Below are 16,269 nucleotides of genomic sequence, written 5' to 3'. Positions count from 1 at the left end.
TGTTAATTGTGTTGGACACAATGTAGACTACACTTACTATCTTAAATTTTGATCTGACCCACATAGAATATGGTTGAAACCAACAAAATTGAGGCTTTTACATACACATAACTGTAACTCTGTAATTCATAGCTACATAAACTGTTACAGTTAGTCATTTTAAACTTGTTTTATAAAAACACCTTCTACATAGATGGACCAATATATGAAATCTGCTTTTTATACCGTTTAGTGCTTTTTATACCGTTTAGTCTAAGCACAAGTAGAAGTATATGCTGTCAATGGCATTTAAAAAGCAGCTGTTCTAATGCAAACCATGTGTCTGTCATTTGCGTCGAACTTTTTTATTTCATTATGATTCTGGTGTCATGGGAATATGTAAAGAGAAAGCAGTTATGACGCATATGCATTTAAAAGGCCTAATGGGGAAGTTCTGTATTAATGGATTGTTTGTATTTTATGTGATAAGAGTAGTTCATATGTATATAGCAGAACAGTTGTATTTGACTTTTATAATAATTTATTGTCCATGGTCTATGTTTTGCCCGTTCATGTTTTATGCCAATGTTTTGTCCGGGTTTTTCCCCATGTTTTAATTTAAATAACACTTTTTCAATCTAATGCATTTCCAAAATAACACAAAGTTGCCATCAAAGATTTTGCCAGAATGACAGTAGTAAATTCACAAATGTGTTTCCTGTTTAAAACATGCCAAACTCTGTATTAACTCAAGTACTAATTTAATGTTTTATTGTCACAGGTTATTAGGGTTGTATACATGTTAAATATCATCTGTTATTTATCTTAATGTGGCTGAACAACTCTGAAATGCAGCATGTTCCATGGGTGTCGTATTCCATATGCGGGTAATTCATACACCCTAAAAACTATGTGAGTATTTATCTGTTTATATTTATATATATTTCAGTAATAATTTGGACAACCCATAAGGACCTACTAAATTTGAGAAACTACTGTCAATTGTCTTGCCCGATGACACAGGTAGTAGCAGCACCAAGCTATGAACCCGGTACCTTTATGCCACATACTCTTACAGTACTACTGTACAAGGGGTATTTATTACCACAACAGTTTGTTTTGTGTATTTAATGACACCACATGCACTCAAACCTGTTAATAATTGAACAATAATTAAGCTGTTAATACGTTTGCTGTTGTTGCTGCACATACACAGCTATACAATTGCAATTTTTGATTAATATAATTGGAAATGGCTAAAAGAGAGTTAGGTATGCTGTATGGGTTGCTACAGTGGTCAGTTTATGTGAATATGTTTTTAACCGTAAGCGTGTTTTAACAACTATTGTTTTCTCGTTATATCTTGTCTTTTCGCTTAAAATATTTCTAAAACTTCGCTACCATAATCGAAACGACAAATATTATTAAAGAGACAAATAAAAGTTATTGTTATTATTTATAGTTTATTAAAAATTATTTGGAATTTTTATGTTTTATATTTGGACTTCGCGCTAAGGTTTTTGCTACGGTATATAATGATACGGTTTGCTACGGTATATGATATGGGGATCTCTGCGAGGTGTGCTATGATATCCGGGATTAAAACCTAGGGTTGACCCATTAGCTTTTACTCTTAGTTTATTAATTATGTAGCAAAATAACTTTACTATTGCCTAGCATTCTGAAATAGAGAGTTTTTTCTGCTGGGTTGTAATTTTCTGTATGTGTGTGGTAGTAATTTTTATTTATAATTTATTTTGTTACAGGACCGGTACCAGAGTTCCGGTATAAACCTGGTGAAGAACTGGTCGTCACTGATGAAATGAAAACAGCTTTTGATAAAGATGGTTTTGTATTGGTAAGGTAAGTCTGTTTGCGAATGGTAATTAACAGTCATTTGGGTGGTACACCAAGCAATAAGCATGTATTCGGTGTATGAATATACTGAGCATTAGATGTATGAATACACCATGTGTGTCTGGTGTATAAGAAGACACCCATGTTATAACTGGACGGTGAGCATGAGGTGTTTGAATACACCATGTGTGTCTGGTGTATAAGAAGACAGCCATGTTATAACTCGACAGTGAGCATGGGTTGTATGAATACACCATGCATGTCTGGTGTATAAGAAGACACCCATGTTATAACTGGACGGTGAGCATGAGGTGTTTGAATACACCATGTGTGTCTGCCGTCTGGTGTATAAGAAGACAGCCATGTTATAACTCGACAGTGAGCATGGGGTGTATGAATACACCATGTGTGTCTGGTGTATAAGAAGACACTCGTGCTATAACTTGACAGTGAGCATGAGGTATATACATACACCATGTATGTCTGACTCCTACGTATATGTTTGCACTCTATAAAATTCAACAATATATCAGATTACATGTTCAACATACTCCAACAAGTAACTAAGAAGACACCTGTTTTATAACTCAACAACAGGCATAAAGTTTATGAATACACGTCGTCTACTTGATATATATGCCACATGCTGAAACTTATTTTATAAAATTCAATAAAATGTTCTAACTTTACATACACAATCATATCCTACCAAAATCCAACAAATTAACTTCTAATTCCAGAGATTTGTTCACTGTTCCCGAAATTGACAAGTTAGAAAAATGTCTCAAACTTGGCCATGTAACGAAGCATGCATTCGATTTACCAGATGGTGAAGAAATGAATTCCCGAATGGTTATCTTCAATCACCCAGGTGTTGACTATACGGGTCTGATCGGTCGCTGCAGAAGAATTGTCGACACCACTGAAAAAGTATTTATATCTTTTATTTACTCCTTTTTTACTGCGCTGGGCCCAGTGGTAGCACACTGAAGAAGTAGGTGCATATATTTGCACAATTTATTCACATACAGAATATTTAAATTGCTACATCTTTTATTTACACACTTTTTACGGCACCGTGACAACCTAGTAGCACACCTGCTGCTGCTAGTTCTGGGTATAAGGGTTCAAAGCTTGACGCTGCTACCATTGTGGTCGATTGTTTCTTTGGGCATTTAGTATGTGCATGTATCTGTGCACTTATCATTCAAAAATAAAGATTAAATTGCCGAATTATTTGGTGCGCATGTTATGTAGTATTCAAATAGGAGCATGTATTTCACACATTCTGATATATAATAATTAAATTGCTGAGTTATTTGGTGCTCATGTAATGTAATATCCAAAATGTATAATGTGTGGTATAATCGTAACCTTAGGCTCAATGTGACGTGTAAGACCAACTTTTAAAAAAACAGTAGTGATGTTTTTTAGCAACCCAGTTTACAACATTGAGCAGAGCCTATAAGTATATTGTATTCACCACATTAATCAATAAGGTTTTCTATGTTTAACAAATATGTGGGCATCTGCATTTACCTTGATATTTTGATAGCTCTTAGGTGGTGAAGTATATCATTACCATACTAAAATCAACATAAAGCAGCCAGGGACTGGTGGGTCCTTTCAATGGCATCAGGATTACGGGTAAGTATGTTTAATTTACTACATAAAAATTTACGAGTCACTATAATTTAATTTAGCAACCGGTTTAATTTGTTTGTTAATTTAACTTACAGTAAAGTTCCAGTCTCAACTTGCAGAAGCCGTTGTGTTACCACTCCAGCCCTGGTTATTTTAAGTTTGCTGTATTTTAATCTTTTTTAATATATAGGTACTGGTACAAGAATGGTATTCTGTTTCCTGACTTGCTGTCTGTGATGGTTGCCATACATAAGTGTGACCGTGGGAACGGCTGCTTAAAGGTAATACAAAGGTTACTAGTTTAGAATAGGAAACATTTGTGACATTTCAGTCCCAATAAAAGTTAACTGTCACATCACCAAACACCCAGTTTTGTTATTAATAAAGATGAGAGTGTGTTCTATGGTTTTAAAAGAAATATTTAGTGTAAAAAATTGTCATGAATATTCGTCTATTTTTTGGGGGTGAAGTCCTATAGACTCTGGGATTTAAACCAGAGTTATCCATTAGTCCTTGCATATTAGCTACTCTATAATAAAGCAGTGGTTTTTCTTATAATGCCATTATAAAGAGCAAGACTGTAATAAGAATTGAATGCAAAACCATGCAGAACATACCGAAAGTGTTTGCTATTCTAATATTATGACTCATTTACAAGTACAACTCTGAGGTATTTAGTTTATCCAGGAAATTATTTAAAATGATGTCTACACCTTTACAGGTGTTGAGAGGATCTCATAAATTGGGACGAATCGACCACATTCGTATTGGAGGACAAAATGGGGCAGATTTAGACACACTGGCAGAGGTGTCTATTTTAATTGTTTACTTAAGAGACTAACACAAAAAGAATAGAAAATTTCGACAGAAGGTTTATTTTATTATAACATGGTGCATTGGTTATCTTTTTAGGGAACTTTACAAGTATACCCGGTAGCGAATATACTTTAAAGTATACATCGTAGCGATTTTTATACACATCATGCCTGCTCACGAGTTTAGAGATACTATGTATTTAAATTTGCGCTATATAAATGACTGCCAATTCAAAAAAAAAACATTTCTAGTGACCATAAGGCTAAGATCAAATATATGTGTTATATTGCCACTTTAAATTTTAAACTTATTTAAAACTTATTGTTTCAGTGCAAGAAGATATTGGAACAAGTTTATGTTGAATTAGAGCCAGGAGATGGAATTTTCTTTCATTGCAATGTTTTACATTCAAGGTTGATATACATACGTACACAAACACAAACAATAATATATATATATATATATGGTACTGGTAGGCTAGGGGGAAGATGAGACACCTTTTTGGTTAATTTTCTCGTCCCATTTCGTGATAAACAAAGAATTTTAAACTAAACTAATTTATCTTTTTTAAACAGTGACCAAAACCACTCCGATAGAAAACGTTGGGTAATTATACCATGCTACAATAGAATGGACAACGACCCGTATATTGACCATCATCATGCAAGAGCTACTAAACTTGTGAAGGTAATTATATTCTATGTGGGTGAGGTCCCGCAGCGTATGAAGGTAGTTTGTATGCGCGCCAGGGGGTTTTAGGTTTAGGTGCGACTAGGTGTCTTAGGTTTAGGCTAAAATTTGCTCATTAACCCGACACTGAGAATGCGTATACACATAACTACCACCGTATCACGTAAATGACACGAGCGCATTTTCAGGTCGAAGACTCAGACCTTCTCGCTTGTGACGTATTCGATGACGTAACAGGCAAATGGTTCATGGATCCTAGTATTGATAAAACGATCGTCGCCGAAAAAGTTAACAAAGACGTGACTTCACTTGTAGAAAACCCGCCCGAATATAAAATATAACTTTCGCCAAAAGTGGTTCTTAAATTAAAACCCTTTGCGCCAAAATTGTGCTTAATTTGTATGAATTTAAAATACCTTGTTAATTCTTCGTAGAGCAATAGTTAGTGTACAGTTGACACCTCGTGTTATGCCTGTATTTCGTACAGTTTCACGCACCTCGTGCCCGCTCAAAGTTACGATGATTAGTACAGTGGGGTAAGATGGATACCTTTATCACACAATATCCCGTGTTTCCTAATTGTGTTTAAACAATTAAAAAGGTATTTTTAAAGCAGTGAGAATGCTACTATATATGTAACTTCGTGGTTGTTTAATTTGCCTTAGCGCAATTGTAAATTTTAATTCAAAAATAGAACCAATTTACAAGGGTAAGCTGATTCAAGTTATTTTTATTTGAAATAATCAGCATCCAAAACGAAAATACAATACTAGAAACGTGAATGAACAATACAAGTAAAAACGATAGTATATGATTATACGATATAGTAGGGTGGGAAAGATGGGACACCTTTTTACTCTATTTTCTCATCCCATTTGGCAGTAAACAAACCGTATATTCACGACTCCCACAGACTGTTGTTAATTGTTAAACAAGGTGTCCCATGTTCCCCAACCCTACTGTACGTTTGAATGAAACATAAGTGAATGAATAAACGTAACTTCTTTGTCCTTTTAAATTATATGTGCGGTAGCTTGACAGCGAGCACGAGATGCATGGAAAAAACACCCGCTATAACGACTTTCGTTGTCCTGCTATGAGGGGGGAGATGATATTTATTCGTTCAATTCAGGAAATAGGGTTAAAACAGTGCCAACATAAAAACGTCCTATTATATATAAATGACCTACATTAAAATACCTAACAAAGTTAAAAAATCTGCACCAGTGCCGATATTTTATTCTCCAATTAACGACGTCTCTTCTGTCGGTGTTGGCGCGAATAGGAATTTAGTGTATATGATACTTACGTATGATGACACTCGCCGCTATTGTGGCCAGGACTGTCATGCCCACTGGAAAAGCTGTAGAAGCGACAGGAGCAAGATATTTTAGCATCGTACAGCCAACAATAGGATATACATGCTTGAAAAATCCGAAGCCAGGAATATTGATTTGTCTATAATCTGCGATCTCTGTTAGTAATAGCTTCCTGTCGAGTTTGCTTCGCTTTAGCTTGAGCAATACGCGGCAGCAAAGAAGGTTCGGTCCATTAATACAAGAATAGCTGCAATTGTAAGCAGTAATGATATCCGGCGCAGTGGCTTACTGGTTTAGACGCCTGCATCGAAATCAAAGTGTCCCTGGTTCGAAGCTCGACGGCGATGCTAATACTGGTCGGCATGTGGGTCCTTGGCAAGACACTTAACGGACATTGCTTCAACCCAGCGGTCACTATAATGGGTGAGCATATGTTGCGAGAAAAAGTCCGACTGCTATGCGGTGTCGCAAAGTTGATGACATGAGTTGAAGACTTGGTTCAAGATGCTACCACACGATACAAAATCCAAGACTGAGACTTAGTTCATGATGACTCTAGGTGTGTGTCGTGTCGCGGATGGAGTTGGTTGGACTGTGTGTCGCTGGTTGAACTGTGTGTGGCAGCTGGAGTTTGGTTGGACTGTGTGTCGCTGGTTGAACTGTGTGTCGCAGATGGAGTTGGTTAGACTGTCGCGGATGGAGTTGGTTAGACTGTGTGTCGCGGATGCAGTTGGTTGGACTGCGTGTCGCGTGGATTGTGTGTCGCGGATGGAGTTGGTCGGACTGTGTGTCGCGGATGGAGTCGGTCGGACTGTGTGTCGCGTGGGTTGTGTGCAGCGGATGGAGTTTGTTGGACTGTGTGTCGCGGATGGAGTTGGTCGGACTGTGTGTCGGTCAGAATGTGTGTAGCGAATGGAGTCGGTTGGACTGTGTGTCGCGCAAATAAAGTTGGTTGGACGTTGTCGCGAATGGAGTTGGGGACTGTCATCGAGATGGAGCATCGGTCGCATGAAAGACTTCAATAGGTTTTCCGGGTGTTGGGGTAATGGCCAAACCTGGCCTAAATCTCAGGTTCTTGACCAGGAAAAGGTATGTGTCGCGAATGTATAGGTCGGACTGTGTGTCGCGGATGGAGTTGGTCAGACTGGTTGGATTGTGTGTCGTGAATGGAGTTGGGGACTTGTCGAGATGGAGCGGCATCGGTCGCATGAAAGACTTCAATAGGTTTTCCGGGTGTTGGGGTAATGGGCCAAACCTGGCCTAAATCCCAGGTTCTTGACCAGGAAAAGAATGAAGTTGGTTGGACTGTGTGTCGCAGATGGAGTTGGTTGCACTGTGTGGTTGGACTGTGTGTCGCAGATGGAGTTGGTTGCACTGTGTGGTTGGACTGTGTGTCGCGGATGGAGTTGGTTGGACTGTGTGTCGCAGATGGAGTTGGTTGTACTGTGTGTCGCAGATGGAGTTGGTTGCACTGTGTGGTTGGACTGTGTGTCGCGGATGGAGTTGGTTGGATTGTGTGTCGCGAATGGAGTTGGTTGGACTGTGTGTCGCGAATGGAGTTGGTCAGACAGAGTTGGTTGTACTGTGATGGAGTTGGTTGTACTGTGATAGAGTTGGTTGGACTGTGTGTCGCGAATGGAGTTGGTTGGGCTGTGGTCGTGGATGGAGTTGGTTGGACGTTGTCGCGAATTGAGTTGGGAACTGTCATCGAGATGGAGCGGCATCGGTCGCATGAAGGACTTTAATGGGTTTTCCGGGTGTTGGGGTAATGTGCCACACAATTCTTGACCAGAAAAAGGTTAGAATAGAAAGCAATTTACTCGGCGGCAAAGGCGGTTCGACCTTCAATACAACAATAGCTGCAATTGTAAGCAGTAATGATGTCCGGCGCAGTGGCTTAGTGGTTTAGGCGCCTGTATCGAAACCAAAGTGTGCCCGGTTCGATGCTCGACGGCGGTACTGATACGGTGTATGTCTTTGGAAACAGACACTGCTCCAACAGCGGTCACTAATGGGCTGTCCAAATTATACTGCGTGTGTTTATGATGGAGCAGTCGCATGAAAAAGAACACGTAAGCCCACGAGGTGCGAAAAACACATGTTCGACTGCTATGCGGTGTCGCAAAGTCGGTGACATGAGTTGCATACTTCAGGTTGCTGCCAAGAGACTTAGTTCATAACTTGAGTTGGTTGGTCTGTGTGGAAAATGGTTGGACTGCGTCTGAGTCCAAGATAGAGCGACATCGGTCGCATGAAGGATTTAAATGGTGAAACCCAAAAGTGTTCGGGTAAAAATGATCGCAATGTAGCCATTCTTGGTGGAAAACGAACATGAAAAACTGGTCATACAAAATAACATTTCCGTAACACCATCTTTGACGTCGCCGATGACATCGGTAAAGACATGAAGAGAAAAAAAAATGTGTCGCGGATGGAGTTGGTTGGACTGTATTGTCGCGGACGGAGTCGGTTTGACTGGTCGGACTGTTTGTCGCGGATGGAGTTGGTGGGACTGTGTTGTCGCGGATGGAGTCGGTTTGACTGGTCGGACTGTTTGTCGCGGATGGAGTTGGTTGGACTGTGTGTCGCGAATGGAGTTGGTTGGACTGTGTGTCGCGTAGATGGAGTTGGTTGGACGTTGTCGCGGATGGAGTTGGGAACTGTCGAGATGGAGCATCGGTCGCATGAAGGACTCCCAATAGGTTTTCCGGGTGTTATGGTAATGGGCCACACAATTCTTGACCAGGAAAAGGTTAGAATAGAAAGCAATTTACTCGGCGGCAAAGGCGGTTCGATCTTCAATACAACAATAGCTGCAATTGTAAGCAGTAATGATGTCTGGCGCAGTGGCTTAGTGGTTTAGGCGCCTGTATCGAAACCAAAGTGTCCCGGTTCGATGCTCGACGGCGGTACTGATACGGTGTATGTCTTTGGAAACAGACATTGCTCCAACAGCGGTCACTAATGGGTTGTCCAAATTATAAGCCATATCACAACAAAAATCATACGCAAAGTTGAAAGTGCACACGATGATAAAAAATTGTGCGAAAAATACATGTCTGACTGCTATGCCGTGTCGCAAAGTCGGTGACATGAGTTGCATACTTCAGGTTGCTGCCAAGAGACTTAGTTCATAACTCGAGTTGGTTGGTCTGTGTGGAAAATGGTTGGACTGCGTCTGAGTCCAAGATAGAGCGACATCGGTCGCATAAAGGACTTAAATGGTGAAACCCAAGTGTTCGGTTAAAAATGATCGCAATGTAGCCATTCTTGGTGGAAAACGAACATGAATAAACTGGTCATACAAAATAACATTTCCGTAACACCATCTTTGACGTCGCCGATGACATCGGTAAAGACATGAAGAGAAAAAAATCATTACTGCTTACAATTGTGTCGCGGATTGAGTTGGTTGGACTGTGTGTCGCGTGGACTGGTCGGACTGTGTGTCGCGAATGGAGTTGGTTGGACTGTGTGTCGCCCAGATGGAGTTGGTTGGACGTTGTCGCGGATGGAGTCGGTTTGACTGGTCGGACTGTTTGTCGCGGATGGAGTTGGTTGGACTGTGTGTCGCGTAGATGGAGTTGGTTGGACGTTGTCGCGGATGGAGTTGGGAACTGTCGAGATGGAGCATCGGTCGCATGAAGGACTCCCAATAGGTTTTCCGGGTGTTATGGTAATGGGCCACACAATTCTTGACCAGGAAAAGGTTAGAATAGAAAGCAATTTACTCGGCGGCAAAGGCGGTTCGATCTTCAATACAACAATAGCTGCAATTGTAAGCAGTAATGATGTCTGGCGCAGTGGCTTAGTGGTTTAGGCGCCTGTATCGAAACCAAAGTGTCCCGGTTCGATGCTCGACGGCGGTACTGATACGGTGTATGTCTTTGGAAACAGACATTGCTCCAACAGCGGTCACTAATGGGTTGTCCAAATTATAAGCCATATCACAACAAAAATCATACGCAAAGTTGAAAGTGCACACGATGATAAAAAATTGTGCGAAAAATACATGTCTGACTGCTATGCCGTGTCGCAAAGTCGGTGACATGAGTTGCATACTTCAGGTTGCTGCCAAGAGACTTAGTTCATAACTCGAGTTGGTTGGTCTGTGTGGAAAATGGTTGGACTGCGTCTGAGTCCAAGATAGAGCGACATCGGTCGCATAAAGGACTTAAATGGTGAAACCCATAAGTGTTCGGTTAAAAATGATCGCAATGTAGCCATTCTTGGTGGAAAACGAACATGAATAAACTGGTCATACAAAATAACATTTCCGTAACACCATCTTTGACGTCGCCGATGACATCGGTAAAGACATGAAGAGAAAAAAAAATGTGTCGCGGATGGAGTTGGTTGGACTGTGTGTCGCGTGGACTGGTCGGACTGTGTGTCGCGAATGGAGTTGGTTGGACTGTGTGTCGCGCAGATGGAGTTGGTTGGACGTTGTCGCGGATGGAGCATCGGTCGCATGAAGGACTTCAATAGGTTTTCCAGGTGTTGGGGGTAATGGGCCAAACCTGGCCTAAATCTCAGGTTCTTGACCAGGAAAAGGTTATGTGTCGCGAATGTAGTTGGTCGGACTGTGTGTCGCGGATGGAGTTGGTCAGACCGGTTGGATTGTGTGTCGTGAATGGAGTTGGGGACTTGTCGAGATGGAGCGGCATCGGTCGCATGAAAGACTTCAATAGGTTTTCCGGGTGTTGGGGTAATGGGCCAAACCTGGCCTAAATCCCAGGTTCTTGACCAGGAAAAGAATGAAGTTGGTTGGACTGTGTGTCGCAGATGGAGTTGGTTGTGTACTGTGATGGAGTTGGTTGTGTACTGTGATGGAGTTGGTTGTACTGTGTGTCGCGAATGGAGTTGGTTGCACTGTGTGGTTGGACTGTGTGTCGCAGATGGAGTTGGTTGGACTGTGTGTCGCAGATGGAGTTGGTTGTACTGTGATGGAGTTGGTTGGACTTTTCCAACACAGGTTGGACTGTGTGTCGCAGATGGAGTTGGTTGCACTGTGTGGTTGGACTGTGTGTCGCGGATGGAGTTGGTTGGATTGTGTGTCGCGAATGGAGTTGGTTGGACTGTGTGTCGCGAATGGAGTTGGTCAGACAGAGTTGGTTGTACTGTGATGGAGTTGGTTGTACTGTGATAGAGTTGGTTGGACTGTGTGTCGCGAATGGAGTTGGTTGGGCTGTGGTCGTGGATGGAGTTGGTTGGACGTTGTCGCGAATGGAGTTGGGAACTGTCATCGAGATGGAGCGGCATCGGTCGCATGAAGGACTTTAATAGGTTTTCCGGGTGTTGGGGTAATGTGCCACACAATTCTTGACCAGAAAAAGGTTAGAATAGAAAGCAATTTACTCGGCGACAAAGGCGGTTCGACCTTCAATACAACAATAGCTGCAATTGTAAGCAGTAATGATGTCCGGCGCAGTGGCTCAGTGGTTTAGGCGCCTGTATCGAAACCAAAGTGTGCCCGGTTCGATGCTCGACGGCGGTACTGATACGGTGTATGTCTTTGGAAACAGACATTGCTCCAACAGCGGTCACTAATGGGCTGTCCAAATTATGCTGCGTGTGTTTATGATGGAGCAATCGCATGAAAAAGAACACGTAAGCCCACGAGGTGCGAAAAACACATGTTCGACTGCTATGCCGTGTCGCAAAGTCGGTGACATGAGTTGCATACTTCAGGTTGCTGCCAAGAGACTTAGTTCATAGCACGAGTTGGTTGGTCTGTGTGGAAAATGGTTGGACTGCGTCTGAGTCCAAGATAGAGCGACATCGGTCGCATAAGATATTTAAATGGTAAAACCCAAAAGTGTTCGGGTAAAAATGATCGCAATGTAGCCATTCTTGGTGGAAAACGAACATGAATAAACTGGTCAGTACAAAATAACATTTCCGTAACACCATCTTTGACGTCGCCGATGACATCGGTAAAGACATGAAGAGAAAAAAAATTGTGTCGCGGATGGAGTTGGTTGGACTGTTTGTCGCGGATGGAGTTGGTTGGACTGTGTGTCGCGTGGACTGGTTGGATTGTGTTGTCGCGGATAGAGTCGGTTTGACTGGCCGGACTGTGTGTCGCGAATGGAGTTGGTTGGACGTTGTCGCGGATGAAGTTGGGAACTGTCGAGATGGAGCATCGGTCGCATGAAGGACTTCAATTGGTTTTCCGGGTGTTATGGTAATGGGCCACACAATTCTTGACCAAAGGTTAGAATAGAAGGCAATTTACTCGGCGGCAAGGGCGGTTCGACCTTCAATACAACAATAGCTGCAATTGTAAGCAGTAATGATGTCCGGCGCAGTGGCTTAGTGGTTTAGGCGCCTGTATCGAAACCAAAGTGTGCCCGGTTCGATGCTCGACGGCGGTACTGATACGGTGTATGTCTTTGGAAACAGATATTGCTCCAACAGCGGTCATTGCTCCAACAGCGGTCACTAATGGGTTGTCCAAATTATAAGCCATATCACAACAAAAATCATACGCAAAGTTGAAAGTGCACACGATGATAAAAATTGTGCGAAAAATACATGTCTGACTGCGATGCGAATCGGTTGGAATGTGTGTTCAAGGTGGAGCTGTGGCATGAAAAAGAACACGTAAGCACACGAAGATATAAAATGGTGCGAAAAACACATGTTCGACTGCTATGCGTGTCGCAAACGCAAAGTCGGTGACATGAGTTGCTTACTTCAGGTTGCTGCCAAGAGACTTAGTTCATAACTCGAGTTGGTTGGTCTGTGTGGAAAATGGTTGGACTACGTCTGAGTCCAAGATAGAGCGACATCGGTCGCATGAAGGACTTAAATGGTGAGTGTTAAAAATGATCGCAATGTAGCCTTTCCTGGATAAGCAGCCAATAGTAAGTGCAAAACCGAGCATGAATAAACTGGTTAATACAAAATACCATTCCCGTAACACCAACTTTGACGTCGCCGATGACATCGGTAAAGACATGAAGATAAAAAAAAACCGATTGAGAGAAAATGAACCATTCACTTGCCAAACCTTTGGCAAGTGAATGGTTCATTTTCTCTCAATCGGTTTTTTTTTATCTTTTGTTCTTTCAGGTATACTTGGTAAATTCGCTGTTAATTGGGCCATAACAAGACCGATTGAAACCACATAGAAAAATAGCAGTGTAATGAATGAATGTAACTTATACTTTACCTTTGCGTGGCCGGAAAACGACAGTTGTTATAACACGGGGGTTCGTACACCTCGTGCTAGCCTAGGAGTTAGTATACCATGTACTTCGTTTTTGGATTTTTTTGTGTATGGCTGATAATTTGAACAACCCGTAATGACCGCTGGATTGGAATAATTGTAGTTAAGTGTCTTGGGCAAGGACACATATACGCCAAACAATATGGTAGAAGCGACGAGCCTTGACCTTATTACCTCTGGGTTACAGGCAGGCGCGCTAACCACTTTGCCACTGCGCCGGTCAATTTCGTTTCTATACTTGAACGTGTAGAGTCTGTTGAGGTTTCTGTTGTGTTTTCTTTCAAAATCGCCCTCTGTCAGTGACGACTCATATTGTTTCGATGTACGAAAACTTTTTTCACAAATCTGATGTTTTCGTCACAAAATCCAGTGTTTAACTGTTAACGGGCCCGTAACATGCCGGGTTAAAAGCCCATAGAAAATAGTACTTTATGAAATAACAAGTTTAAACCATCTGCGACTGAAGCTCTGAATTTCGTATTTTGAACTGTCGCTAGGTGTCGTATTTGAGCTGCTTTCGTCTGAATTTGGAATGACGTCGGTCGATTTTTTCGGCGAGTTTGTCATCCTTAAGTATCACCGGCAAAGAAATTTGGAAAATCTAGAAGAGCTCCGAGGATTTTAACATAAATTTTGGAGCAAATTTTCAACTTGATCTGTTTGTACACGAGGTATTTAAAAACTATAGGAATACTGTGGGGTAAGATGGTTAATGGTGCACATATAGTACAGTGGGGAAAGATATGACATATTTTCATTATCTTTTATCGCCTCATTTGTTAGTTGTTAAAAACACGATCAGAAACTATAGTTTTTATGTGCTAACGGTATCTATCTTACCCCATCATAAGTCTGCACTCTTGTAGTTGATATCAAATTTAACAAAACGACATAAGACCATATAAATTGCAACGAAATAATATAGTAGTTTGCGGTAAAATGGGACATGTTTTCATTATTTTACTACGTATAGTACAGTGGGGGAATATGGGACACTACATGACGTTTTTTGGGTGATACCACGAATTAGTACTATCACTCCTTTATTAAATGACAACAATTCAAAATAATATAATAAAACACACGAGGAGTTATATTAAGCGATTCGCACAACAGGTGAAATTTTACAATCTCGAAAACACACAGTGTAAGACGGGACAGTTTGTAAGACGGGACAAAATCATTGTTAATTTTGATTAATAAGTGTAATTATTTATTATTAGGAGCATACGTAAATTTTTAACATGTTACATACATTATATTATTGTATGACAATTAGTATTGTTTGAACGATAGTGCTTGGGTAGGCTACTATTCGAACATCAATTGATAAATATTTTATCCTACAATAAATGCATTATAACTTGTAATAACAAAAAATGATAATAATTTTTAATAAAGTTTGCATTTCTGCTACAAATTGGGTTTTGCTACGCTGTTTTTCGCACAATCCACTTCTTATAAATTATCTCCGAGTACAAATAACTGAATTTCAAATATATATATTTTTTTAATTATCTTGTTATTATATCAGTATAGTATATTTTAATTACGTCCGAGGTATACACTATTAAATAAAAGCTTTGAAAGTTTAGCAAGAAAAATAAACGAAAACTACAATGTGGGGGAAGATGGGACACCAACATTATGTTTCTGATTCTCATTAAATAGGGGTTCGTAAAGACTAAAAATAATTAAAAAATCGTGTCTGACAAAGTGTCCCATCTTCCCCCACCTTACTATAATATAGTAGTTTGTGGTAAGGTGGGACACGTTTTCATTATCTTTTATGGTCCATTTGTTAGTAAACAAATCAAATTTACAGAATTATAACCGTATACCCACGACCCTTGAAGGGCGTTGTTAACTGTTAAAAACACGATCAGAAACGATTGGTTTTATGTGCTAACGGTATCCATCTTACCCGGTAATAAGTCTGCACTCCTGTAGTTGATGTCACGTTCATTGTTCAGATAAAGGAAATAATTCTAGCTAGTAAGCTATAAAATATTATTATTTAAAAAAAAGAGCTATAACATAACGACGTAGACTAAATAGATTACAACGATATAGACTACAAACATACTATGATGAAATCACTAACACTGTAACACCAGACTAACTTGTGCAGTACGAAAGTTACACACGACTGCTAACAGAGACTGATGGTAAAACAAAGAGGATTGTGAAATACAGAGGGAAACGCGAGAAAAAAGATGCCTCGCGCGTAATCAGTGACGTCACGACAGGCGCTGCAGTACTCGCGCCAAAACCGTGGTGACGTTGCAACAGGCGCGAAAATGTTAAAGCGCCAAAACACGACAAAGTTTGGACATAACACCCCTAATTACCAGAGTCCTGCTAATTATTACTATTCTCCTCATATGTAAAATATACACGAAGCATTGTATCTCGCATATAAAATGCTTTAACTAACTACTATACTGCGGGCGCTAAAATACCGGTTTAATTTCTTAGTAGTAGAAGTCTGTTTATATTGTACCGGTATAACCAGAGTCGGTATATTAACATATGTTTATCTACATACTTTGGGTATAACCAAAACAAATAAGTTAGGCCAAGGTTAAAGTAAACCCTGATGTTTTTTTTATTGCCATAAATTTTAATATATTAAAAACAAGACTATATGAATTTTTTAAACATTTTGTCCAAGTTCTACATAGTTTTTGGTAAAGGTTTATAAAGTTCGGGGACTAGTTTATACTCGGC

The 16,269-nt window shown here is 40.5% G+C and overlaps 1 protein-coding gene and 1 long non-coding RNA gene across 4 annotated transcripts; one reads left to right on the top strand and one right to left on the bottom strand.

Annotated features, from left to right (window-relative positions):
- The first annotated feature begins 760 nt into the window (after nt 1-760).
- Nucleotides 761-15,443, top strand: LOC149734975 (uncharacterized). Of its 3 annotated transcripts, none has more exons than XM_089880310.1 (9): nt 761-891; nt 1,746-1,842; nt 2,577-2,766; nt 3,392-3,483; nt 3,671-3,761; nt 4,202-4,288; nt 4,627-4,709; nt 4,872-4,983; nt 14,037-15,443. In XM_089880310.1, exons 2-9 carry the CDS (start codon nt 1,802-1,804, stop codon nt 14,073-14,075), a joined length of 735 nt encoding a protein of 244 aa, XP_089736436.1. In that variant the 5' UTR covers nt 761-891; nt 1,746-1,801; the 3' UTR covers nt 14,076-15,443. The 3 variants fall into 3 exon arrangements, with proteins under 3 accessions (XP_089736436.1, XP_089736434.1, XP_089736435.1); XM_089880308.1 differs by lacking the exon at nt 14,037-15,443 and adding an exon at nt 5,175-5,375; XM_089880309.1 differs by lacking the exons at nt 4,202-4,288; nt 14,037-15,443 and adding an exon at nt 5,175-5,375.
- LOC149734974 (uncharacterized) lies at nt 13,397-16,009 on the bottom strand. The gene is made up of 2 exons (XR_016385217.1): nt 15,464-16,009; nt 13,397-15,024 (listed from the first exon to the last, which is right to left on the bottom strand). It is a non-coding gene; the product is annotated as an uncharacterized LOC149734974 (long non-coding RNA).
- Between the last annotated feature and the right edge of the window lie 260 nt (nt 16,010-16,269).

Source organism: Ciona robusta, chromosome 6 (genome assembly GCF_009617815.1).
Source record: "Ciona robusta chromosome 6, ASM961781v2".
Taxonomy (NCBI): Eukaryota; Metazoa; Chordata; class Ascidiacea; order Phlebobranchia; family Cionidae; genus Ciona; species Ciona robusta.
Note: the sequence above shows the minus strand (reverse complement) of the source record. Positions and strands in the feature narration are given on the sequence as shown.

Bases quoted from the DNA above. Each gene is read 5' to 3' on its own strand.
- LOC149734975 (XM_089880308.1), top strand. From the start codon at position 1,802: ATGAAAACAGCTTTTGATAAAGATGGTTTTGTATTGGTAAG. The intron at 3,484-3,670 runs GTAAGTATGTTT...TTTAATATATAG, and splicing joins CAATGGCATCAGGATTACGG to GTACTGGTACAAGAATGGTA. The intron at 3,762-4,201 runs GTAATACAAAGG...ACACCTTTACAG, and splicing joins GTGGGAACGGCTGCTTAAAG to GTGTTGAGAGGATCTCATAA.